This window comes from Rhipicephalus microplus, chromosome 5, assembly GCF_043290135.1.
Source record: "Rhipicephalus microplus isolate Deutch F79 chromosome 5, USDA_Rmic, whole genome shotgun sequence".
Lineage (NCBI taxonomy): Eukaryota > Metazoa > Arthropoda > Arachnida > Ixodida > Ixodidae > Rhipicephalus > Rhipicephalus microplus.
In genome coordinates this window covers 98,219,382-98,247,381 of record NC_134704.1, presented here as the reverse complement: position 1 = coordinate 98,247,381, position 28,000 = coordinate 98,219,382, and the positions used below count along the sequence as shown (strand labels likewise).

General features: G+C 43.0%; 1 protein-coding gene across 1 annotated transcript; it reads right to left on the bottom strand.

Moving 5' to 3' along the window:
- LOC119173413 (neuropilin and tolloid-like protein 2) lies at positions 1-28,000 on the bottom strand. Its single transcript, XM_037424242.2, has 7 exons — positions 27,760-28,000; positions 23,299-23,489; positions 16,184-16,381; positions 12,305-12,458; positions 6,985-7,076; positions 4,457-4,612; positions 1-635 (listed from the first exon to the last, which is right to left on the bottom strand). The coding sequence occupies exons 1-7, from the start codon at positions 27,969-27,971 to the stop codon at positions 343-345; spliced, it is 1,296 nt and encodes a 431-aa protein (XP_037280139.1). The 5' UTR covers positions 27,972-28,000; the 3' UTR covers positions 1-342.

Genomic DNA, 28,000 nt, shown 5'->3' with positions numbered 1-28,000 from the left:
GCCTTATACTACATGTCACGTGTCATGGTCCTCATATCGACGGGCACGCCAGGGTCGGAGTCACTAATAATGCAAGTTCCGAGGTGGTAACGCGCACGGTAGGCCGTCGATATCTCAAACAAGCATCGGAGCAGAAAACGTCAACTTTTCGGCTTTCGCACGTTGCCAGGGTATGTAGCGCTTCTGCACCCCGTTGCATACACCTCAACAGTTCACGACTTGCGCGAAACTACATCGCGAACTAGGCCGTAGGAAGGTTTTGTTCCTAGAAAGGGCAGACGTTCACGATAGGCAGTTGGGACAGCTGCGTCGGTGCAGTTAGTTGTCGCCAAGCGAACACATCTAGACGTCGGTGGGCGATCGCCGGGGCTTGGCGAAGGGTGGTGGCCTCGCCGGTGGTACGGGTCCCGGCAGGTGCTGCGGCCGGTGTACGCTGCAGTTGAGCTCGGGCAGGAAAGGCGTCTGTCGCGCGGCGCACGTGGGGCTGTGTTCGAGCTCGCGAAGCGGCAGCGACAGGCTTCGCGACGCCTGGCCCGCTCTCCGGGAATGCCGTCGACACAGGATCACCGCGATCACCACGCACAGAAGCACGACGCCGGCGCCGGCTCCGCAGCCAGCCAGCAGCGGTAGGTTGCCTGCAGGTGTGCAAGACAGACGAGTGTCACAAGACAGACATGCCTTCCTTGTACTTTGAAGATCTTTGAAGTCGCCAATGAATTCAGTTTTGCAAAGCTTCTGTTTGAGGTAGTTGGTCGTACATACTTACACGAACGTCTTGGGGGCAAAGCAGTTGAGGACAAAAAACACTGCAGAGAAGATCGTTGAATAGTTGTGCACGCATGATTACGTTCGGCCATGAAGAAAATCAGGCGGTAGTTGGGGCCCATCCTGTCTACGGTGTTCTTTGCCTTCGACTGCTTTACCGCAAGATGTTTGCGTAAGTGAAGCCAGTTGTCCTTACGCATTGGTGCATTAGAAACGTTGGAATCTAATTTATTGGTGCTTTATTGAAACTATACCATTAAAGTGACGGCATTGGTAAGACATGAAGAATTCCTGTTCAGCGCACAAGAAAATTACGATGGTTGACAAAGCGGGGTGCACACTGGTGCCTTACTTGCAACATTTTATCGTCAACGCTTCGCGGTTCTCAGTGAAGCGTCGCAAATAGGTCCGTGTGTGCTTTCCGTCTTATTCACCATATGTGTCTTGCTTTGTGCTGAAAAAGGCTTTCTCGAATTAGGTAGCGATGGTGGCACATACACGTAAATGTAGAGTGTAGCTCTGGTCATGTGTTTCGTGTCGTAACCACCAACATTGATTAAAACACGGGGATGAAACGATAATTGCATGCAAGGCAGACATGTTTAAGGTATTTCATGGATTTGCAGGTATTGAATTTCGTTTTTAGATCACAGGCCCTTCTTGACATCTGTTACGACACATTCACCGAAATGAAATTCATCTTCCGAAAACGTGGTCGAAAGTAATGTATTCAAAGCGTTGGCACCAAGTGCCATTTAGATTCCATGCCATTTTTTTTAGAAAAGCACTACTTCAGAAAATGACTTCAAAGTCAATTTTTAAAAGCACCCAACTGCGTGGCCTGATACAGTGGAGGCTGTGGTAGTACAGCCCTCATCATCCTCTCCACTCCCGCACTTTGTTAAAATGTATTACAGAACCGTCTGAAACTCGATTTTTAAGCCTCCGATCATATACTTATATGTACATATATACATGCCAATCGTGGTCTTGTAAGAACATAATTCAAGATATCAAAACAATAACGCAGCAAAAAAAAATATTCAATGACGGGCTTTTCAATTCAATGACTGCCGTCACTCTAATGCGGCCTTCTTCCCCAACATGGTGTCTTTCTGTATGTGTGAGCACATGGAAGGTGTAAGATCTATTGCCTCTTACGATATATTTGCCAGAATAAAAAAAAACGGCCCATCGATAGCTTTCGGGCTAAAAGAATCAAGAAAAAAAGTAAGCTGCCACAAAGAAAGTAAAGCACGTCGAGGACATAGCAATGAACTTGCCAGGTGAATTATTGAGGCAGGCGTCGGAACCCGCAGTATATAGCCTCGAAATTAGATTGCTCGTATAAAGCGAGATTCCCGGAAACTGCATTAGACTCGCTTCATCACTCACGTACCGACTTGGGCGCCTGTGCGGCGCGTATCAGTCCAACTTACCACGGCTCGCTCTCGCCTGGATTCTAAGCCGGTGCGGCAGCGATAGACATAATTATGCACATCATCTGTTGGCGCTGCGCATTTTAATGTCTCGCTATACATCCCTGCTAAAGGGGCTCACTCACTCGGATCAGGCATGTTGCCGGCTATGGGGTATAGAGGAAGGAAAAGGAAAGGGGGGAGGGGGATTCTAGGGAAAGCGTGATCTCAACTCCCCGTGGAGCAATTTATCACGGGTTTACGACGTTAGCCGAGGTTTACCAGGAGAGCGATGAGCGGGTCTTTCCGAAACGGGAGCGCTTCACTGTGGCGGTGCCGGTGCTAAAGCGGCTTGGTACCAAATTTTGGAAGGCTCGTTGTCGATACTGACCGACTGGAAGGCTATACAGCCCATTATACCGCGAAGACCGGCGTTGAAGGTAATTCAATGTAAAATGTCACGGTAACGCAATATTTGTAGTACCTGCTCATCATATTACGTTGCTTACGCTGTGTGAAGCTGTTTATCTCTTTCTGCCTTCTACAATGCTATATAAGCGTCGATGCATATCAACCTAATGCAACACTATCTTAAAGTAGTAGGGAAGAAAGAAGTTTGAGTTTCAAAATAATACCTCACGTCCAAGGCTGTAGCATGCATCGTCATTTTTAAAATCTGAACATTACGCACATGATTTCCTAGCGACAGTGACAAGCGGCAGCGACGAACTTCCTCCCTCGCGACAGCTGCAACCGCATGTCGGCGACAAAGTGTCATTGGTGCTTGGAGGAAAACTATCGTGTGTACACCCATGAATTTCGAATAGAAGTTTAAGAGTTGGTCGATGACAACATGCAAAGTTAATACTGTCTAGTGTGACACGAGGAAGCCACAAAGGTGTTTCACGACCTTTTTTTTCCCTCACAATCTTTGGTTTAGCCACGACAGGCTGTCCAGAAGCGTACGCTACGGTGGCGAAACGATGCACTTCGCATGACGATTTCGCATTGTAGCAAGCGACCAAATTGTCACAAGCTACCGTCGAGACATAAAAACAAACCTTCGACAACGAGATTACAACAAGATATGGCCGATCTCACTTTCCGCGTGCGATGAGAGTGTAAAAAGGTAGTCGATACCTTGCATTCCTTGAAGTACACGCGTGGATAACGAGCATCTAGAGCAAATTGCAAGCGAAGCGAGGACCAATGGGGCAGCCAGGTTGCCGGAAATCGCCACGCTGGCTTACAGGCGACAATCTATCTTTTCTAGTTTTACAGGAGCGCGTGACGCGACAAGCGGCGGTGAGGGATGGGCCTACGCGACAGCAAATCTTGTGGCTCGTAGCTGTCGCTGATCGCTGTCTCGAGGAAACGGCGTGCATGTGGTTAGGGCTTGAACAACAATGCACAACATACAGGACATATTAATATGGTGTATTCTTCCACCGCAGGCTGACATCGCAAAAATAGCCACATTTTCAGCGACAGGTGATACAGTCTTATTGATTGAACGATATGTGGGGTTTAACGTTCCAAAACCACCATATGATTATGAGAGACGCCGTAGTGGAGGGCTCAGGAAATTTTGAACACCTGGGGTTCTTTAACGTGCACCCAAATCTAAGCACGTGGGCCTACAGCATTTCCGCCTCCATCGGAAATGCAGCCGCCGCAGCCGGGATTCGATTCCGCGACCTGCGGGTTAGCAGCCGAGTACCTTAGCCACTAATACACCGCGGCGGGGCGATACAGTCTTATTTAAGTAAAGCGTATTCGCGCATTCTCTTACGCAAGCGTAGTAGGTTCTTCACTGATTCGCAAGAGGAATAATTATGGCGTGGTGGGCACTTCACTACTTTACTTGTAGTATAGGCCTTGTAGCGTAGTTTGAAACAGCTAATTTGAAGCACACGCATGCTTGTCTCTACAGCATGGTTCAAGCATACACCGAGAACGGAAACCGGGTTTTATCTTTTCAGAAGGCAATGCGCACAAGGACCGATTGCGCTATCGCATTCTACTTCTGAAGGTGAAGCTCAAGTGTTCTCCAAGCTTTTAAAACTCATTCGAATGGTAATATCTAAATTTTTAATAATGGTGAGAATAAGCGAGATAGGTTATGTACGTGCAGGCACTCAAACACACCTATGTGAAAAGCACCCGCTGAGCTATGTCCCTTCATTCAGGGGGACATGTTTCCGTCATTTGGATGTCGAGTACGTGTGGCGTATGAGATTCTTTGTGAGTACGATAGATCACCTTATACTCACATTTATCTTCATCGCTGAAGTCTTCGCCACTACAGTTGGGCAGTCCATCGCATACTAATGACCTATCGATGCAGTACTCTCTCGTTTCGGTGCAGCTCCGAGATTCCGAATTCATGCAGTACTGGCTCTTGGGGCAGGTGTACTCCTTACAGACGTCTGAGAATTCACAAAACAGCAAACAAAGTATCGGTGATCTTTGTTTATGGGCCTGTGCGAATACTGTGAAATTTAAAATAAGAAACCGAATATTTCGTTCGAATATGAATAGAATAGTGCGTATGAAAATTACCTATTATTTTCGAATGTTTTTCGAATAATATGTCTCGATGAAAAGGCTCAAAACAAACGATGTGTTCGAGCAGAAAGGGCTAAAGTGCCAAGTTTTATATTGTATTAGCAAGATAATGCAACTCAAGATTTTACGAGACTTTCTGTGCCAGACTGATTGATTTGATTGATATGTGGGGTTTAACGTCCCAAAACCACTCTATGATTATGAGAGACGCCGTAGTGGAGGGCTCCGGAAATTTAGACCACCTGGGGTTCTTTAACGTGCACCCAAATCTGAGCACACGGGCCTACAACATTTCCGCCTCCATCGGAAATGCAGCCGCCGCAGCCGGGATACGAACCCGCGCCCTGCGGGTCAGCAGCCGAGTACCTTAGCCACTACACCACCGCGGCGGGGCGCTAGACTGATTACAGTTTGGAGGTTTATTCCCTCTAAACTCCGGTGTCCCTGAAACTACAGAGTCATAATTCGCTATACAATCATAATATTTATTATGACGTCGACTTATGAATATTCTATATTATTTGTATAAAAAACCTAGAAGCTGCTCATTAGGTACCACCTTGAATGCTACAGTCCTCCTGTATTTGAACCTGCACTTACAAAATGTTTCTGAAACTCCAGTTCTACTGTGTATGATTATCTATCAATTGACAAAACTGTAGCATTTCATTATCAATGTGCCTTGGTTAAAAATAGTGAATATTTGTTTAAAATAAAATGCAAAATTCGTGGGCTGCTTCGAAAGTTATAACGTGGCCTACTTAAGGCTGCTGTGAAAATGATTTCCTTACTATTCGCAAGCTATTCAAAAACTATTTTTGTAATATTCTGCTCGTACTTGCACTTGATCCGGTGCTATCGCTATTATTTTCAATTTGGATGTAAAGTTCGCTATTGGCACACCCCTAATCATGTGGCAATGCAGGAAATAGTTCCGGTGCGAGAATCAACGACAAGACTAAATGCGTCCTCTATTCTTTTACGATTGCAAACAAAGACACCATGGCTGCTAACAATTACTCGTTCATATATGGTAATATTTACTCCCGTGTTAATAGACTTGATCATATTTAATATTACAAGACTGTACATGACAGCCGTTCGAATGCAGTAATTTATACTTTTTGAGCCAGTTAGTAATACAGCAGAAGCTGCGGAATAATACAGAAATCAAAGACATTTTTGGGAAAAGGTCGATAAAGGAGAAGATGATCTATTAATTTTCAACCTGTCACCTCGATAAGTGCATTAGTATCCTAAACAACGCACCGTCCGACACATGGCCTATCCCCTATAGAGGATTGCACCAAGATATTTTGGAACCAACCAACCAACCAAGATGACCTGTTCTGGCCTTCAATTCAAGTGCTACAGCAGCACGCAATGAGTCAGGCTGTGGTTTATTGTAAATAAACCAATTTTAGTTGTAACGTGAGGTTACATTTATTACAGTATTAGAAAGTACAGTCAGCACATTTGTCTATTTACTGAATGGAATTGTTTAGAATTTGGACATTCCTCTAAAACGCCGTCGGTGCTCACTCAATCTCAAGTGATCTTTCAGCGAATGTGCATGGATAACGCGTGTATATTCTTAGAGTTCAGGTGAATCGCAATATTTGTTTCAAGTTATAATTTATGCAAAGCAGCGCAGTACATTTGACGCGTGAATTCACGAGACTCGGTCTTTCTGTAGCGACGCCTAGTTTCCCAATATTACCTGCGGTATAGTAAAATGGGTGTGCCTTGAGCAACATCCAGGCTCGAGGAATTACTTTCCCTCTGCGAGTAAGCATACTGCATTGTTATTTTGAATACATCGAGAGTCTGAGTTTCTTGTGGCACCTGTAATGCTATAACGAATATTACCTGTGCTCTGCAAAATTTCATCTCTAAAACCGAATTTCTAGAAACGCAGCATCGTCTTCTTGTCGAAAGGTTGGCTTAGTCGACAATTTCTGTTTATGTATTCGTCATTACTGGTTCTGTAAATGCCACTGTATAACTGATGAACTTTGAATATTTATTGCATCATGTGAAGAGGGTGGGCATACACCATGATCCGTGATATAGCATTGCGTCGAATGTGGCTAGCATAACACTTTCTCCTATCTGGTAATGTCATTTTTTAAAGACTGACCGCTAATAGTTCAGGGGAAGGTCCTACTCCTGTTGCATGTTATACTTGAAATAATATGATTCGAGATGGGGCGTATTCTAATATTGCACTGACCTTTTGGTTGAAACGTTACGGCCGTCCACACAAGCTTAAAGCCAATTATTTGGCCGGGCTGCTTGATAGGAGAGGCCACGGTTGTTCTTAATCTGAAAGAAAACGACAGTGTCAAGTGTTGCAGATTGGTCTAAATTTCTCCCCTACAAGCACTCGTAAACACTTAGGCAAACATAGGACACGAAGTTGTTTGCCCAATCTCAATACCCCATGTTGGCAATACATTGCGTTTACGAGTCCGAGAAAGATGTGTGGACAACAACATTAAGTTATATTTTGTATAAAAAAAGAAATGGCAAAGCAGCAATAAAGGAAAGATTGTTGAAGGGGCGTAATACAAGCAAAACTCCTCCTGTGTGCGCCTATCTATCTATCCTATAGGAAAAGGCGAGCAACAAAGACACTATGGCGGCAACTACAGTATGAAAACGTGAGTGGTGCACCAACGAAAACTTTTCAAGCATGGTATGCTGAAAACAAATAGGCCAACGTACTTCTACTATTTCGGCTTGGCGAGTAAGGTTGGGTTTACCGGAATGCGCGTCTAAAGTTTCCTAGGGATACATCACATGCTTGAACGTTGCGAACACAGTGGAAATTACAACATGCAAGTACAATGGGTGATTGAAGGACACGCCACAGAACCTCAATCCTTCAATTTTTATTGTCCGTGTCGTGAGTTACGCTGTCTTCAAGACGTTCGCGAACGAGCCCAGATGTCAATTCTTCAAAATCAATTCAACTACCACAAATTTTTTGGTTTTACGTGAAAATCACGGTTAATTATGACGGAAGCTGTATTAGAGAGCTCCGGAACTTTCGACAATCTGGTGTTCTTTAACATGCACGGACGTAGCACTGTACACGGTGCACTAAAGTTTCGTCTCCATTGAAACACAACCACCACGGCCCGGACTGAACCAGCGACCCCAGGGTCAGCAGCCGGATACCATAGCCACTGAATCTCTGGTGTGGACATCATTTGCACTTGAATTCTTCACACAAAAAATGTATTTGTAGCACAAAGTGGTAAGAAATTTCAATAGTTTAATTTTTATCACTGAGAATGTCCTTTCCTTCACTAAAAAATGTTTCCCTGGACGGCTTTGAGCACGATCTTTTAGGTAGCTTGAATATAAGAAGGTAGACACTTAGCAAACAAACAACCAAATAAATACAAATAAATAAACAAAACCGTTTTTGTGTCAGGAACACCACGAAACACAAACGTAAGGATAAGCCAGTATTCTCCAAATGACTTTACCCCTTTTGTTATTTTCTATTGAGAGAGAGAGAGAGAGAAAATAAAATGAGAGAAAGGCAGGGAGGTCTACCGGAAATTGGGGCGTAAGTTTTGCTACCCTGCATTGAGAGAAAGGAGAATAGAGAATAAAGATAGGAAATAAAGTAAAAAGCAAAGTATACACACTAAAAAAGAGCTTATTCAATAGGCTACTACCACACAAAAAGTTCAGTAAGGCCTTGATTGGTTTTCTGGGTGAAGACAGATCGTGTGGGCTCTCGAGCACTGATTGTTCTGACAAGAGTCTGTCATCAAGGCGAGCTAACGCAGCAGCTAGCTGCCGTCTTTGCACGCTGTATTGAGGGCAGTGACATAAAACGTGCTCTATCGTTTCATCGCTGCCGCAATAGTCGCAAGCAGCGCAGTCTTGCATGATTTTCTATTGAAAATGCATAGGTAGCGTTTGCGATTATATTTCACCAGACCACTGCTCAATGCTACCTAAAACAACCTATTTAGAAAGCATACATTGGAAATGCTTTGCAAGTTCCAAAGGAATCCTATTTCATTGGCGTTACAACGAGGTTCTGAAAACACCTAGCTCACTCCCCTTTCAGAGGACTTTAATTCTCTTGCTGTAGCATCTGGAATTACCCACATACCTCTCCAACTCGTTAAGCCATCAACAGCAGCTGGTTACTCTATGTAGCCGTAAGAAAACGAAAACTTCATAATCATATTAGGCGTTGTGGTGAGAACCACGTATTGGGACAGCAAACACCGCGGTCTGGTGAGAGTATGTTGTTCACTCTAACCAGATTCCATTCAAAAATAGAAAGCCGAAATAGTTTACGGGCATTTGCAATGGGTGAAACTGAGTCCTCAAAACACGAACATAGCCGAAGCTAGCCGAGAAACAAAAATTGCCCCCACCTCCCCGAATGGAATCGTGAGGAAATGCGACTGCGTTTCTTGCCACGAGAATACACGACGCAGTAATTTCAATGGCGTAGATTAATGACGAGGCGAGGATTTGTGCCGTAACCAAATATGTACACATTCATCTGTCAGCGAACAATCGAGAGTGAGGCGCGCGCTTCACTCCATTTATACATAATTACGAGTGAGTAGACGGGAGAGTGGAGTGCAAGGAGGAGAGGGGGCGAACAGTGAGAGAAGAAATGGCGAAGCACTGCACCTACCCCCTCCTACACTGCCTTCACACACACGGGAGCTCCGCTGAACTTCCGCGATGCGAGCGCTCTCACAAGCGAGAGCACGCATCACTTCTCCACACATTCTCCGCTACTCCGGCCGCACAACCTGCTCCAGTTGCTAGGGGTGAGTATAAGCCCGCGCGCCAGCAGGTATTGGCATGAAAAGGGGAGTGAGAGCAGAGAGATAACACCTGCCGGCATGCGGACACCACCGGACGCCTGAAATAGTTCGACTAAAAACACATTGACACAAAAACCATAAATAAATAAAATAAAATATAATCTCCCCGAAGAAGACCACAAAGTGGTGAGGTGCAGCGCGTACAGTCGGTTTTAGGGGCGAAGCTCCTTAAAGCGACACCCGTTTGTCCCTCGTAGTAGTAGGAGTAGTCGTAGTGTGTAACCAGTCTTAGATTTTGACCTCAAAGGTGGCACTCGTGGAAGATTTCTTCTGTGCGATGCTCAACAATAAAAAAATCGCAGCGTGCGCGTTACCTAAAAGCCGAATTCACCTGTCTCTCATTACCCCTTAGCAGCCATTGGCATGTACATTGAGCAATATGTGACAAGAAAGGGTTGCTACGTTATACTCGCTGGGTGTGACCTCCTTGGTTTTAGAAAGGCTTAGCGAGCGTTGGGCCGCAGTGCCATGAATACAGTGAACTAGTATATACCATGAATTCGAGGTGGTTAAATGTGGGAAGTAGACACGAAGCGCAAGCCGTAAAAAAGTGTGCGTGTGCCTCATCTTGTTCAGTCCTTGGAATGTCCGCTGGATGACGGTGCTTCTATATGAGGAATATATGATGAAAAGATGCGAGATGGTAGTGCTTGGAGTGTTGAATAGGTGGACGAACAGACACACAGACAGATGCATAGACGAGCGCACGGATGGCTGCACGGACGAATGGACGCATGGACGGACGCAGGAGCCGATGCATGGACGAACGCAGAGACGGACGCACAGATGGACGTGCGGACACACAAACAGACGCACGCAGGACGGGCGGATGGACGCACGAGCGGCCACACAGACGCATTGTATACAATTTACGCAATAAAATACAATAAAACACACGGAGTATGCTGCCATTTTTTTTTTCAAGGAAGAAACTCGCTGGCAGACGCTACCTGCGTCGGCTTTGCGAGACGCTGTGGAGAGGAATGCCTAGAGGACACGAGGGAGCGAGTGCAGGTTAGCAGACGCTCCCTGCGTCGGCAGACAGGGGGATCGTCAGAGAGGAGAAAAAGGGGAAGATACACGTATGCGCAATGTGGAAGTGAGCGCAAGCAGGTGGTAGGAGAGAAGTGGAGAGAGTAACTCGAAGCTTTTTGAGAGAGTGAAGGAGGAGAGTCAAACATGCGTAGTGTGAGTGCGGACGCCGGACGCGTGACATATGCGCGAGCAAGAAATGCTCCACCTCTAAAACACATTAGAGTTATCTCATGTTCTCGTGTTGTATCCGTGTTGGCGCGTTAAAATCGTCCTAAACCTTTCCCCAATCTTTGTGAACAGCGTTGCAAAAAAAAAAAAAAAAAAAGAGTTCCATACTTACAAAACCCTAGGCAGCCGCATTCTACGTCGTGTGGCTAAAACCAACTCGTCTGCGATACAGTGCATTGCGGTTCCGGGTGAACAATTTTCAATCTATTCTTTTCATTCACTTATCCATATGTATGCGTGTTCTCTACGCGTTTCTTCGTGTGTAATCATGTTTTCCCCTGCGTTCTGTCAGCCCGGGCAACTTCAATGATGAACATACGGAGAAAAAGCACAACATGGCATAACAGTTGATACCTAATTATCTGCGGAATCGACCACGTAAATCAGGTCACCAGATCGCCTCATGGTGCTTTCCATTCTGTAGCTATACCATTAACCAGAATGGACGCAGCCACACGACTTCGTTCGTTCGCACGTAAACTGACGCTTGCAAAACTGCACTCAACATATTTTACCAACAGTCGTCTTCTCTACTTCAACAAAAATCGACAGCTCCCTTCTCCGTCGGGAGAAGCTAGATCTGCGCAGACGTTATTGTGCCACCTGTGGCTTGGGGTGCCTTTGACGAACGCTGGTTCATTTCGCATCAGAACAGCTATCAACAGTACGCTGTGTAATTACTGTAGCGGCGAAAAAACAATCACTCTTTTTTTCTAGGAATTCTCTCGCTTCAGTGCTCCAAGAAAAAAAAAACTTTGAAGAGTGTTTCATGCGTTTGTCATGGACAACTGGTGTTAGAGACAGACTACAAGCATATTATTCACTCCTTCTTCGTGTCTTCTTTTGTTTTATTCTATTTATTTGTTTCATTTTTCTAAATATCTTTTTTATAATCTGTCAGTCTTCTTACCTCATTCCCCAGCTCAGGATCGCCAGCTAGTCTGAGCACTGGCTAACCTCTCCAACATTCGTCTATTTCTTCCGCCTATTTTGTGAAGTTTTTCGTGCCCTCTGAATGCATTCAGTGCGTCGCGATGCTCTACATTATCACATTTTGTTTATGCCATTTCCTACCAGTAATAATTTCATATTAAATGTAAGAGAGCCACCATTTTAAGCTTTCGCACCAGTGACTTCTCAATCCTATAGGTCATGTCATAAACTTTACAGGGCCATGATGTGCCAAACAATTTCTACAGATGTTTCCAAGCACATCTGTCTGCGGTTGCTCGATTCATGCAGCTGTTACACACAGAAAATCGCAATCTAAACATCCTGAGATGACGGCATATAAACAGCTAGAAAACAGCCCTTGGTGTTATGTAATTACGAAAAACAAAGCTGAGAACGTCCACCGATAATTGCAGTGTACGTTATGACGAACTATATAAATCTAGTTCAAGACATGTCACTCACCTCACAAGAATTCGATTCCTCTTGGACAGCTCAGTCTTCTCATCAGTATTTTTGTAGTATTTGAGATCGCCGCAATAGCGTTTGAGCTGTACAGGATTCACCTTCAAGTTCGAGTAACCGTCGAAAATGGCAAGCTCCGCTTCGCCACAGTTCGCTGCGGAATAGAAAAAAATCCTGAATGAATAACTCACAAGCTGAGCGACACTCATATTCCTATTGCGAGCGACGCGGGCATTGCTAAGTCTTCTAAAGACGACTGGACTACGCGACCGCTTATAAGCGTGCAATGGACAAGGTCACATCTACACACACGTTGCCCTTCACTTCTCTCTCTCATCTCCTTTAATCCCCTCACCCCTTCCCCCAGTGCAGGGTAGCAAACCGGACGTGCGTCTGGTTAACCTCCTTGTATTCCCTTCCTCCTCATATTGCGAGAAACCCACTTATACGGATTTAAATGTGAAAGATAAGTTTTGCTGGAAGGCTGTTACTCAATGATGGTTGTTTTGATAAAATAACAAGCTGATGTTTCCGGATTCTGAAATGTACCGTGAATCGCCAAGTATAGTTTAGAGCTTGTCAAATCATACAAATATTAAAGAAATAGCTTTACCGGAGCTTTTGTAACCTTTATTAAAGCAGCGTTCAATTTTACCAAAATTTTATGTCACATAAGAAGCCGTGAAAAAAATTTTACTTGAGCAGTGGTAGCGAAAATATTGGGGAAGCAGGGAGCTCGTTACGTTGCTCTCCTCCTAGCCTGACATCTTTGTCCAACTTATTGCTATACTATGCCAGACAATGCTATACTTTCCCTCCTCTTCACCCGGACTTTTTTTTTTACCACCCATTCCTTTTCTATACTTCACATGCCTTCCATGCTCTGTTTTCTTTTTTCGTCTTTCTTGTGTCTATATTTTTGTATCTCTTCTTCTGTATGTCAATTTTGCTCTTCCGTTTCTTTCTCTATTTTCCTCTCAATTTCCCTGTAAACGCTCTCTTACCCATCAGCGTTATATTATCAAGCCCAGCACAAACCGGCGCACGTGTCCTGGCAACGAAAGAGATAAATTGGAGGCCGAAGAGAGCGCATGCTGCTTCACGATGACGACAGTTTTCTGATGTCGCCATATGGCTTAACGTAGAGAATAACAGCCACACTGTGAAGGAGAAATAAAGCGCGGCATCCGATGTGGATATGTGCGCAGATAAGAATAAGCAATATTAAGCCGACGTACAGTCCTGCCTCATAGATTGCATATATGTGCGCTTGTACTTGTTCCTTCAATCAAAGTCTTTGTTCCATGTTTTTAGAGGGTAAAGACATAACATTCGTTGCTTATATTTGACTGCCCCTTAGACACCACGTCATGTCCATTGTGAGGCTCACGGGATAGCTTTAAGCTCTCCGATAGTAGAGTGCCAAGTTCTCTAAACTGTTAAGAACATTCCAAACACATACTGAGCATCTAAACACACATAGGCGTTGGCTTTTTGATACTTGGGCAGCTTATTGCTCTCACACAGTAGGGTGCAACGCAGTCTAAATCGTCGAACGTTTGTTCTGAATAAAGAAACATGTGTACATAATTTGCAAAATATCAAGAGCCAAATAGCTTGGAGGGTATTTCAAATTACTTTTGAAGTTTGCGTGATTAACTCATTCCCTCACGCTATTCACACCCTCAAAGATGACCCATGGTTAACCCCTTACTTCCCTCACTTGACTGCTCTGAAATAAGTTATGATGACGTAATAGCCGCCACTTTTTTTTTGTGGCGTTTGAGCAAGCAGACTGTTACTGGGCAGTTGCCCGCGAGTCTGTGGCCGCGGGGTCCGCGTTGGAAATTTTGTGTTTGGTGACGTTGCTGTCGCGTTTCTTATTCGAAAACATTTCTCGCAGACCTTGCGCAAGTACATCACAGTCCTGTATGCTGACGTGGTCGAGCATTGTACCCGCCAGGTGGTGATAATTGTGCTCGGACACTTGTCGATTTCTAAAGCGGAACTGACACTTATCGATAACGACGAGCCTGTAATTATGTATTGGTTGCTTGCGGCCGTAAACGCTGTGTCGTGTTGTGACTAACAGGCCACAGGAACACATTGCAGCAAAAAAACGTGAGGCCCAAATTTTCGTGCCAGTGCCCCTTTAGGTATACAGTCCTTCATTTTCTCCTTTTAAGGTTCTTCTGAATGGTCGATTGGGGCAACATTTTGGTATGTTGTGGGAGCATTCCAATCGTGAGCTAGCCACCGAACAGATTTCAAGTTAACCTCCCCACCCTGTGTATATTTGTAATTTCCTCCTATCATATGAAAAAAAATTCATCCCACTTTTTGCACCACATACCCTTCAACCTACTGCAAAGCGTGGTGTCGCGATCAATCCGGACATTGTTTTGTCAAAGGTTTCAAAATGCCACTCTCGGAAAATAAATCTGTCTATGCAAACGCAAGCATTTGGCTCCGAAAATAGAGGAGCAGTTTACTAGCAAATTATTTGAACACAATTACACCACGTACATCGCAAGCTGCACATCTTTTTTTTTTTCACGTGTCATCAATATACTCATTGTCTTGATGCTGTTTCTAAGTTGTATATTGGGCGAGTTCGCTATTCAATCTACATGACTACACAGTGCAAACTGATAGAAAAAACAGATGATACAGAAGATGCACTGACTTCAACGTTCCACCGTTGTCTACATACATCGTTAGTGATTTCTCTGTGAAATTATAAAGAATATAAGATACAGCAGATGGGCAGACGTTGCATCGGTATGCCGTCCACTGCCGTCATCAATCTAGTTTTTGTGCGATATGATGGGCGATGTCATTTACAGGTTTCCTATTCGTGCTCTTTTCGTGGCTCATGTATATATCTCCGTTCGTTTCAAGAATAAATTTTACACCACATCAGCGCCTGCGTTGTATAATCTGCTCCATACTCGTTCCACTTGCAAGGGGCTATGTATACATGGTTATAATTCTGTTTCACTCAAAAGCTAATGAAAAAAAAAGCTATGAAACAAACAAGAGCTATTCAAGCTGTTATGAAGCATCGCTAGGACCGGTAGAAGACCCCCAGTCGAATTCATGCGCAAGATATCTGATAGCACGAGACAATTGTAGTTTAGCGTTAGCGGTATCTCGCGGTATAGTTAAGGGAATAGCGTCAAAGTCTCATAAATGTTCGTTAAGCATAGAGCTTTTCAGCTTAATGGCCTAGCATTGACGAGTTCAGTCTGCAATAATGGCGTCCCCTAGCGGAGAATGAGTGCATTTTAAGAAGTCAAAAGAAAAAAAAAAGAGCTTAAAATGCTCGCGTGCATCTCCGCACGTAGCAGTATTACAACTTTTGTAAAAAACAATAAAAGTAAATATTTATGAGCCGCGCACCGAAAGTGAAGGTTTTTCTGAGGCAATTCTGTTTACGCCGATCTTTTAGTTAGGCCTGAGATTGTTAGGAATGGGAAGCCATCCCAAAAACTACGTTAATTTATCCTAATACTCGGTCGTAGAAGGCACCTGAAGGCAAGCCATTCCATTGTGCACAGCCATCTGCTATAAAATTTTGATTGGTTCACAAAGATTCCTAATTGAGTTCGTAGCGGGTGTCCTAAACAGTCGCCGTGCTGTACATGCCATGTTATCACACAAACACGGTAATACTAAAACGGAAAATAGGCTGCACGCCGTAATTTATGCGGACCAGTTGGTGCATTGCGCATGCGTATTTCAATCCCGTTATTCGACTAAGCCCGCTAAACTATTACTGTTTATTCAAAGAAGAATGAGCTCAAGTAAATAATTGTCACGAAACCTGCATGACGACGTAGTCATGCTTTGTGTGGGGCTTTTGTTGGGCCAACTCACCAATGCTGCCCTTTAGCTGGAGCTCTAGGACGCGGATATAAATGTGCTTGTCATAGTCGACACGTATGAGCCAGTTGCAATCGACGTCCTTGGGGAAAGTCTCCGGGTAGCCCGGAGACACCAGGTCACCGCCCACGCCAGTTAGCGTGCCGCCGCAACCGGTCACGTTTCGCGTGGATTGAGGCGGATTGATGAAACCTGCGAAGAAGTCGAGAACGCCCGGAGGGCGCAAGATGCGTCAGCGGACAAAAAGAAAATCTATTCAGGAGAGAAGTTTACAAAGACATCATAGACTAGTATGGCTCGCTACGGTAATTTGCAGCCGCTACACCACGGTGGTCTAGTGAATATATGGCGCGAGACTGTTAACACGAAGGTCACGGGATCATATTCCGGCTGCGGCTGCTCCATTTTCGATGGAGATGAAAATGCTGTAAGCCAGTGTGCCCAGATTTGGGTGTTCATTAAAAAAAACCTTAAGTGGTTGAAACTTCCGGAGCACTTCACTATGACGTCTCTCATAATCACATGGTGGCTTTAGGACGTTAAGTTCCACGTATTATTATTAATTTACAGGTCTTCATGAAGTCGTTCTTTCTGGAGGCGTGTACTATCAATGTGAAAGGAGACGTGGCCACTAGTGGCATGTCTGTCGCCCTGCGTAAAGCAGAGCCGCAATTTTTTTATAAGCTTGACATAAGCGTTGGATTGGTCACCATTGTCCTGCGCAATTGTGACTATGCACATATATGCATGTATATTGAAAGGAGAATTTTCTCACATAAATTCAGTTGCAAGTGACGCTCAATCTAGTCCCCTTATTTTTTTCGTTTATGTGGGTTGAGTCCTTAACCTTTCTTCAGTTCTTGCCTAACTTCTGTAGCACCTAACTGCGAATATCGCTTTGCCCAGACCCGTTCGACATTGACTGCCACGCTGAATAAATAGGTTATATAAGATTACATTCGCTTATGGCATCATCTCATTCGTAAATAAAATCACGCCTACAAATTTTCGTTCGCACATTTTTTTAGCGGAAGCAACTTGATTGCTTTATTTTCATTTTTTTCGAGAACACGAATTTAAACGCTTGCATAGAGGCACTTATGGTGTTGATCGTTCCTTCCACAGATCGATCGTCTCTAATTTCTTCTTATTCTCCCACTTTTAAGCTCACACAAACTATAAATGAACTAGCCCGCAAGCACGTCCTAATAAAAGCAGTAAATATCTTCCGTGGAAAAAAATGAACTTAGTTTCTGTTGTACTCGTTTTACAGTCACAGAATGAATTTCAGTGTACTTTCTCGCGCATCCCATACGTTGCGATACACGAATTTGTTCGGCAGAATGTACAGTTTATTTCGAAAAACGTATAATCCACCCGCAATGAATTTACTTCTTGCCTTTACGCTACCCAAATCGCTCTGCAATCGCGAGGTGTCTCTAATCCTCGGGTAATTTTTCACAGAACATTGCGACAGCGCACATGGGAAACAGCGGAGCACATCCTCCAAACCTGTTTTCCTTGCATCGACATAAAGTCTGTAACGTTCAGCGTGCACTGTACGCAATAAGAAACTCCGTCGCGTCGGGGGAGAAGTTTTCATTTTCGATGCGGCCACAAAATAGGTGACGTCTGTTACTTTAAAGACACGACAAGGGTTATTACCCTCCAGAATTGATGGCGAGTGCGTATGATATTTCTTTTGCGCTACGTCCCGAGAAAGGGCTCATTTTCTCACTGGAAAACTCCGAGGAATGGCACTAGGGAAAGGACGCGAACAGCGAGTAATGCTAGCTTTTAACGTGGTCACCATCATCATTGTAATCATTACTCCTCTCAATGACCTTCGCAACAACGAAGACTTTTATGTGAAAACTTGCAGTCTTTTCTCGTTGACTCCACTGCTTGAGCAAATTTCAGGCCCGCAGCCCGAAAAAATGGGCCTGTGGATTATGTATTGTTTTTTTTTTTTTTGTGGGGGAAGGGGGCTCTTTTTTTTTTTTGCTGTTTCGAGTAGAGCGTTTTGTACACTTCTTTATAGCGCTTTCACACGAAACCTTAGATTCACCTGATTACGTAGCTGGTCCGCATTGACAATACTCCTCGGAGACAACTTCCGTCTTCATTTACTCCTCTTTCGGCATCGGAGCCACTCGTTCAGACGACATTCGGAGTGCTGACTCCACGAAATGGTGAGAAAATGATATGGCGTAAGATGAAAAATACCGCATAGGGTGTCTTGCTTCTTGCCGCTGTTTCAAGCGTTGCGTTTAGTTTCTTTAAGCACGGTAAGCGCGATATAGCACACTGTCGCAATCCATTCGTTACATAAAAAATGAGAGATCGTTTGGCCACTGGCACTAACTTTGTCGTTTTTTAGTTCCCATTAATAAACGTTTGTGTCACTGTCTTAGTTGTACGTAACCACACGTATATAAATTATAACGCTGGTATAAAAAAAACAACCTCACAGACATGAAGCTGTAAAGTGGATTTGTGATGTGACTGCCTTCTAAAAAAATCTGAATATAAATATCTTCTCGCAGTAACGTAGGTCATCTTATAGTCACTTCCACATTTTCTAAATTATATTCTGCTTTCTGTAGCTGAAGCTACGCACGAGGTTTTTTTAATTTTTGTCCTAAAACGCAGCTCCAAAACGCAGCTTGAAACACAGCTGCGATTAACGCAGCTGTGTTTCAAGAATGAATATACACTTGTAAATCACATAAGGTAACCTAAAATATTTAATGCTGTAGAAACACCAATACAGAGTCAACTGCTATGTATATAATTGTGTATCGTCAATACAATTGTGTATACGCTTTCCAATATACAAGTTTTTCTTTTTCTTTTTGTTATTAGCTGTTGCTCCTATGCTTCTGAAATACCTATTATGCCAGAATTAAATTAGAGAAAAGTATATCGTTAGTTAATAATTATTATCTACTTTTATTCCTACGATATCTGCCATGCTTTCTTTTTAAGTTTACATATTTTGTTTCTGTTATTATTTCTGTCCACGTATTGTCAAGTGCTGGCGTCTGTACATAAATAATGTTATAATTAGCATTTCGAGTGTTATAATGCTAGCAAAATATTTTTGTCTTTTTTTATTAAATGTATGTAACAAGAGTTTTTTTTATTCATAGTATTTTTCTATGTGACATTCCGCTATACTTTTTTGTTAAGATATTATATAAGGCTAGTTTGATGTATATCACTGTGGAAATATATGCCGCAGTGCAAACACACAAATAAACAAATCAGGGTACTCTAAAGCTTCGCCCATTGGAGTTGAACGCGAAAGCGACATCCTGTTCCTGGTGCGTATTCGAAACACTTAGTGCATGAAACCTTTTCGAATTTGCTATGCACCCACTATACGTGGCGTTAAGAGAACAGGCGCAGTATCGTGTGTGCCTTTTGTAGTGGGGTACCTGCTTTATACCACGAACCCATTACGATAATCACATATTCTGATGCCCGTTGGCAATGAACGCTTGTACCATGCATCATTACTGCAATACTTCATAATGCATTGCGAAGCATGTATAGAGGCAGCGTGTGTTTGTGAAGTATGAAAGCCACTTCCACTGCATTTCCAAGCAGAGGAAGTTCCTTTCACTGTTTTGTAAACAATTATTGTAAACTCGCATATGTTAAGACTTCGCAATTTTTTCTTTCACCTCATGTTTTCGCTATAATTTACTGTTGCTTTTACTACAAACACTCTAAAAAATAAACAAAGCGTCTTCAATACCTTAGACTTCACCCAGTTCGCAATTTACTCGTACGAAAATTCCTGATGCACTCTATGAAACATATGATTATTTTCATAGGTTCGAACTTTTTCAGTAAACTGTTCGGAGTTGTCAATAATGCACTAGGCACAGTACTTATTCACTCATCATCATCAAAAAAAATTCATGAACTCGTAAAAATAAGTTCATGTGGGTCGGTATTAAGGTAACTTTATTTTGAGTAAAAACGCTGTCAAAGCTTACATCTAACTTTCGTATCTGTTCGTTCATATCGCTTGATCGATTTTTCGGAGCATTCAGGAATTTAAATTTTGAAATTGTTTTACTGCGCCTCTTTCACAGTTTGAATGTTGAACTACAACTAATATCCTCGAATGACCATGTTGAACTACAACAAAAGATTAGGACGAGAAGGTGTACTCTAGTATGTTTTCGAAATACTAAAGACGCATTCATTATTGGTGTACTTGGTGTGTACGGATTTCGTTGTAAGTATCTTTTGGCTGCTGCTTGAGACACAATGGCTCTCTCAACTGTTTTCCCATGTATATTGAGACAAAGGCTACTGTTGAAGCACACATTTTCATATTTACTATATGTCTTATACTTGTAAATGTCCTATATGTCTTATACTTATGTGTCATACTTATACATATTTACTATATGTCTTATACTTAGGAGTTATTATCTTACATTCTAGTAAATGAACATCCAGCCCATCACGTTAGTCTAGTTGTAATCCCAGGTGGTCGAAATTTCTGTGACCCTCCATTGTGGCGTCCCTCATAATCGTACCGTAGTTTTGTTATGTTAACCTTTAACAATTATTATTAGATGTACGTTCAATTCATAGCCATCACAAGCCCTCACAGGGTGTATTCATGTACCCAAAAGTTTCTTTCTTACGTTTTCAGTGAGGCTAGCCACAAAAGAAGCTTCTCGAAATATTAACAACATGGCTGCTAAACAAAAGAAAGAAGGGTTACTTGAAGGCCCATAGGTACGTCATACTGAGGGGAACAGCGCAAAAAACGGGACGTGTCGTGAGTTTATTCTTTCTCCGTGCCATTTATTGTGCTTTTCTCTTCAGAAGCAAAAAAGTGCGCAAAAAACGCATCTCCATAACCACGCTTTCAAACCAATATCTGTCCTCATCGTTATCGGAGATGTGGTTAAAAGGAATATTTGTTACTCCAAATGTAATTTCTTTTCTGGATAACGGACATAATTATTTGAGGTAAAAAATCTACGAAAACCTATTCGTGCGTTTGATGTTCATTATCCGAATCCCGATCTGTATACGAGGGGTTTGAAGACAGCGTTCTTTTTATGTTTCAAGACATGGAGTTGCTCTCCCGGCCAAAGCTCATAACCGCCGTGTACTGCAAGTAAAGTTACAAATGACACAGAAGCAAATCACATAAGGTAATTTACTGCTGCCATCTAATAATTATGGGTAATGGCAGATAGCGGCTTCTGTTTATTGTGCTTCAAGATATTTTTCATGCATTTTGATCACGACGTGGTGAAGAGCCGGGATTTATACGAAAGAGCGCAAATTTCCGCAGCTGCGCAGATATTCGCACCTCTACATTTATTAGTTTAGTTTATTCAGTTTATTCATTCATTCAAAATACAAAATTTGTAGAATGTAGTATGCAGACGAGGGTCCCAAAGTCAAGCGACTGCAGTGGGACCCTCGGTTAACAATAACAATAAAATAATAATTATAACAGCACGTAAAATACGCAACCTAAGTGCAGAGTAAACAGTCAACTTACATAAAATAACATCAATAGTGGGCATTTATTACACGTATCAACATTAGCCCGATTTAAGCGGTAATCTTGAGATCACTCAATCCGATTACACTCCATCATAAACCTTTCTTTCCAAATTAGTGAAGCTATTTTTATCTCATTGATGTGCTGATCGAATATACGACAAAAAATGAAGTAATAACAATATCTGCGCTACACAATATTCATTGGAAGCTGGGGAAAAAAAACTGGCTTGTTTTCCGCCAAGCTAAGGCAAAAAAAAACTATATTATTTGGAGCGCAAAACCTTCCTTAAGATAAATTCTTGTTAAGAATTTCGCAGTGCTCAAACATTCGAACAAATGACAGGAGAGAGAGATTGACCTCGAAACCCTATGGAAATTGTAAAAAAGTTGTGACCGTGGTGGGATTCGAACTCACCCCCTTCTGGACTGGTGCCTAAAACTAGTGCCTCAGACCACTCGGCCACGCAACCTCCAGATGGCTAAGGTTGCCTTACAGGAGAAAACAGGTCTGAACGGCTGCCTTTGTTCAGCCAGGCGTGCATTTTGTACAGACTCTTTCGTTGTAATCATTTTAATATATATATATATATATATATATATATATATATATATATATATATATATATATATATATATATATCCGCATTCTATGCGCCAGCCACTTTCAGCCAGCTGCCTTCTACAGGGGAACAATATTTTTTACAACAGTAACTGTCAGATATTTCGAGTTTCAAAAGTGTGTTTAACAACCAACAATAGTTGGAATGTTCGTGATACTTAATCCGTTTACGAATAACAAAAAGCAAGAAATCAAAAGAGAAAACAAAGCGCTCATTTGTGCGTGCACTAGACTTATTGCTCTATAATTGCGGTAATATATATGACATTCTCTTTTATACAATGCACACCTTTATACTCTCCTTCATACTTTTCGCTCTTCTATAAAACACCTCAAAAGTTAGTTTAGGTCGTTTCCGAGCATGTGTCTTGCATCAATTTCCCTCACTTTGGTGTAATTGCACCCCGTTATTATTCAATGAAGAATTCACTTGTACTCTATCTATCTATCTATCTATCTATCTATCTATCTATCTATCTATCTATCTATCTATCTATCTATCTATCTATCTATCTATCTATCTATCTGTCTGTCTGTCTGTCTCTCTGTCTGTCTGTCTGTCTCTCTGTCTGTCTGTCTGTCTGTCTGTCTGTATGTCTGTCTGTCTGTCTTTGCGTGTGTGTTCGTGTGTGTTCGTGTGTGTGCGCTTGTGTGTGTATACGTGTGCGTCTGTGTGTTTTCGTAGTCGTCTAAAGCTTCTTGAGTGTCATCAGCAGTAGGATATTTCCACATATTCGTGTTCTATGACTGCTGTAAACTGTCACAAGCTTAAGCACTTACAATCAGGCACAACGGGGAGCAACCACGTAATAAATTTCAGCGCACCGTTCGGAAAGGGCAGCCGATATTTTTGAATGTGGCTCTCGCAACGACTCAACAATCAGCTAATATCGCAGATGCACAGCGAAGAACAACACTTTTTCCAGTGAACGGCACTTACTCTCGTCCGTGAACTGGTACATGCCGAAGAATCCAGTGCGCTCGTGGGCGTGGTTTGTCTTGAAGATGATCTCCATTCGCGGCTTCATGGTGAGAAGCGGCACGGGAACCTCGACACCGCAGTACCGCCCGACCAGCTGCCGCACGTTGGTTACACTTATGGTGCTGATGTCCACGAAGTCGTTGAGGCACCTGCAGCGTGACGCGTTCAGGCTTCACTCATTCGAGCCAACTCATGCGGTGTCATTTCTATTCTATGTGTCACGAGTGATAGTAAATGACGCTCTTTGTGTGTTTCGCGCCTTCGCACGAAGAAGAAAAAGAAGGTCGGTGCCGCACTCTCGTGGGCTCGAGGAGCCTCGAAGAATACAAAAAATGTGTCTAGAAGTCCCTTTCTGTTTACGATTGTGCGGTGACGTCATTCTTACGCCACCTCGGAACCTATTATATCCGACAGCCACAACGGCAAGTCACACCATGTTAATATAGTGTAGACAGTTCTAAAGTACCTCAGAGTCGCCCAGTTTGTGATACATTACACTATAAACCAAACAGCTAGGTTTCGTCAGAAAACTTAGAAAACTGGTGTTTTGAGATAGCTGATAGGTCACGAAAATGCGCTTTTGACAAGAGCATTTCAAGGGCGATCACGCTCATAAGAAGAGCGTGACAAGGGCAACAGCGGTCGCCCATGTGTGCTATCGTGAGTTATTGTGTGTCCTTCTGTGCTACTGTATCATGCTATTTAACTTGGACTAGTGCTGGTATCGTGTTTCAAGAATCATGTAACCTGACGTACGGGATTGTGCTATAATGACATTTATGATAACATGCTTTGTTTGCAAGGTGAGGACAATTTTTTATCACTTGTATTCATTGCAAAGACATTCGCAGAGAAACACCAATGTTTACGGCAGGCTGTTTGCATGTTTGTCAATCAAATTTACGTTCTTGCTGAGGCATCCGTAGTTATGACGCCTTTTTCGTCAAATCTGTCATTGCACCATAAACAAAAATTTGTAAAATTTTTAATCATTAGAGACGCAGTGGGATGTGAACAGGCTGTGGCAGCCTAGCTGTATCCAGTTTTTTTTTTAACTACTCTGATAGAGCACCGAGGTAATGGGGACCTAATTAACCTTGAGAAATTTGCGTAAGTAGAGTATTTATTGTTAAAAACAAGAAAATTGTTTTGAATAATGCCTAATGTAAGAGTGAAAGCCTTCAGTGAACATTACCTCAGAGAACTTTTGAGAGAATCAAATTTCGATAACTAGCACACAAAGGTCTTCATTGAGATATTCATTTACATAGGCGACAAGTTCATCAGGCATTCATTTTGGCGAATGGGAAGTAAAATGAAGCCCCGCCGCGGTGGTCTAGTGGCTAAGGTACTCGGCTGCTGACCGGCAGGGCGCGGGTTCGAATCCCGGCTGCGGCGGCTGCATTTCCGATGGAGGCGGAAATGTTGTAGGCCCGTGTTCTCAGATTTGGGCGCACGTTAAGGAACCCCAGGTGGTCGAAATTTCCGGAGCCCTCCACTACGGTGTCTTACATAATCGTATAGTGGTTTTGGGACGTTAAACCCCACATATCAATCAATCAAGTAAACTGCAGGAGTATCAGCAGGCTCTTGCATGCATATAAATAATTACCTTTTCCTTTGGCACAGGTGCTAAAACGCCCGAAGGAAAAGTAAGAGTAAAATTTTTCTGCTGGAAATGGAGTTGAAAGTTACTGTTGCTTGATGAATGTCAAACAATTAATCCCACCAGGCAAGTGTCTTGCACATTGTAATAAGTTTTTCAAGTTGTATATACCTGTTTAGAAAAAAATGGTTAACGATTTAGAGTACTAGGCACTCTACTATGGGAGAGCATAAAGCCGTCCAGTAGGCCTCTTGAGCCGCCCTAGACATTTGACTATTGATCTGAACGCAGTATAGCTGAAACAACGTGCAAGAGTGGGTGTGTGAACAATCAGAAATTAAGCTAATAATATTCTTAAGATTTACTCAACATTGTGGGTCTGATTCCCAAAACAATTTAAATTATCGCCTACGCAGTTTCTGTGATCCTGAACCACAAATGACATGCTATCAAGCGTAAAGTGGAAATGTTTATGAAAGTCAATGCACATGATAGCAAGTGAACAGTAGAATGCCAAACACCGGTACTGAATTTCGCTGTTCTCGTTATCACCCGTTCCGTGTTTAAAAGTAACTAAAAGGGAGCCTACTTCAATACCTTGTTTACTCGGAAGTGCAAAGGTTTCATGTTTGAACTTCAACCTCCTTTGCTCAGATAGGCAAGAAAGTTCTGAACTGTTAGCTGTAGAAATTAATAAAGCAGCCAGCCACGGAAGAGTGCGAAGAACGTTGCCTGAAAGGCGACCACCAAAATCAAAGTTCTGAAGCAGGAGCTGGAAAAGCAGCCTTTTAGAGCCTTTTCTAAACACTCATTGGATAAGTACTGCAAGCGCCTTTGCTTGATACCCACTGCGGCATTAATATTAGAAATGTTTTGGTTAGTAGGTCGGCATCGCTAGGCTATTTTTCGTCATTCTTTTGAGAAGCGGGGTATCTGCTAAACACTTGCAAAAAACTTTATGTCCATTGTTCATGCAGTGACTGACGACGATGAGGAATAATGCTTAAAGTGGGTATGTGCCACAGGTAATAGGTGAACAAGAACAAGCTATTGTAACGTGTGGGAGCATCGGACGGCCCTCACGTTACGCTATTCGCATTGTGCGACGACTGGTTGTTCTTTCGTTGTTTTTAAAAGTTTTATAAGTCGTAATAACACGATTGCTTTTCCGACATCAAGCCCTCCTAAGGCAAGTTTGCCAACAAGTGCCAAGCACCGGCGTAGTTGAGTGGTCGAATACCGGTTGGCAACCTGTAGACCCAGGTTCGAACCCCACTTCGTCATTGGTACAAGGTTTTTTTTCTAAGTTCATTCGATGTGGTTACGGACACTGAGGGCGGTGGCGGACAACTACAGAGCTACGCGTGACCCAAATTGTGATCTGATAACAGCTTTCGCTGTAAAATAATATAAGCATTTTACAGCGAAAGCTGTTATGAGATCAAAACTTGAGTCACGTGCTCCCGTAGTTGTCCGCCGCCGTTGTCCGTAACCACAACGCACGAAATTGGAAAAAAAAAAACTCGTACCAATGACAGTAGTGCTCGAACTTAGGTCCGCTGGGTGCCACCCAGTATTCTACCACTCAGCCACGCCGGTGCTTCGGACTTGTTGGCAAACTTGCCTTAGCCTGGCTTGATGTCGGGCAAGCAATCGCATTAATAGGACTTATGAAGCGTTCTAAAGCAGCGAAAGGACAACCTGTTGTCGCACACTGCAAATAGCGTAACGAGTGGGCCGTCCGATGCTCCAACACGTTACAATAGCTTGTTCTTGTTCACCTATTACCTGTGGCACATACCCACTTTAATCATTGTTCCTCGTCGTCGTCAGTCACTGCATGAACAATGGACACAAATTTTTTCGCAAGTGTTTAGCAGATACCCCGCTTCTCAAAAGAATGACGAAAAATAGCCTAGCGATGCCGGCCTACTAAACAAAAATTTTCACTATTAACACCGTAGCGGGTAGTCTGCTTGCAGCACTTATCCAATGAGTGTTTAGAAAAGGCTCTGAAAGGCCGCTCTTCTAGCTTTCGCTGCGACTGTGCTGTGCCTTGCGCGCCGGCCTGGCGTTTTTTTTTTTTTAATAAAGATGTAAGTTGTACAGATAAAGCACCGGGAAACATTCCTAATTAGGGGCTAGTGCTGAATTTCTGCGCAAGATATATCTCTCGTACTTCAACCAATGTGGAAAACAGTCAGCGTAAATCTCACTATCGACCAATGAACACTTGGGTGAATGCTCTTTCTTACAGTTTGTAAATACCTTCAAATCTTTCATTCTCAATTACGTTGGGATCAGCTATACATCTTTGTTGCAATCAAAAGTACGTTAATGTTTGTTTCCATTCATTTAGGTGATAGCATTATAATAACAATAAAACCGTTTCCTTTTCAAAGTTGAGGGTCTAAACAACTAGGAACAGCGCCGGCCTTACTTTCAAGACACCAAACCCTCTCAGCCACCTTTATTTATATATTTTTGTGACCATTCTATTTTCTGACATCAGGACCCTCTGTTGTAGTCATTGCATGTAATTATTCCTATTTTCTTTCAAACTCTAATCAGCTTTCAAAGAATAGCAAGCTCTACTAACAAAAAAAATTGTTTTGGCACTTTTTGACCATTAGCTGTTTCTTCATTTTACCGTTCGAAGAGCTCAGTTGATAGCCTCGTCGACCTTTTTTTCTCAAATTATTCTCATGCCCTGAACATCAAGCTCCACGCAATATCAAGTAATTGCAAACAACTTAATCCACTCAAACGAATGAGCTTTCTCTGAAATATTTTTTTAATGGATTCATACTTGCCCCTTGGAAAACGGCGGTTCGAGGTCGAAGTGTAGAAATGTGATCTTGAGCGTTTCGGACTCCTGTCCCTTGAAGAGGTAGTAACAGTGAATGCTGGCCGGGTACGGCTCCGGGTACTGAGGCGACGAGAAGTTGCCCGACTTGCTCGCCAGGCTGTCGAACTCCATGTGGCAGATGCCCAGAACAGCCCTTGCTTCTAACGTCAGCAACATTAGCCATTCAAAAAGCGCTATAACTGGAA

Excerpts from the sequence above, each read along its gene's own strand:
- LOC119173413 (XM_037424242.2), bottom strand. The coding sequence starts at position 27,971 with ATGTTGCTGACGTTAGAAGCAAGGGCTGTTCTGGGCATCTGCCACATG. Across the intron at positions 16,382-23,298 it reads GTACCAGTTCACGGACGAGA|GTTTCATCAATCCGCCTCAA; the intron begins GTAAGTGCCGTT and ends ACTTCTTCGCAG. Across the intron at positions 12,459-16,183 it reads CCAGCTAAAGGGCAGCATTG|CGAACTGTGGCGAAGCGGAG; the intron begins GTGAGTTGGCCC and ends TCTATTCCGCAG.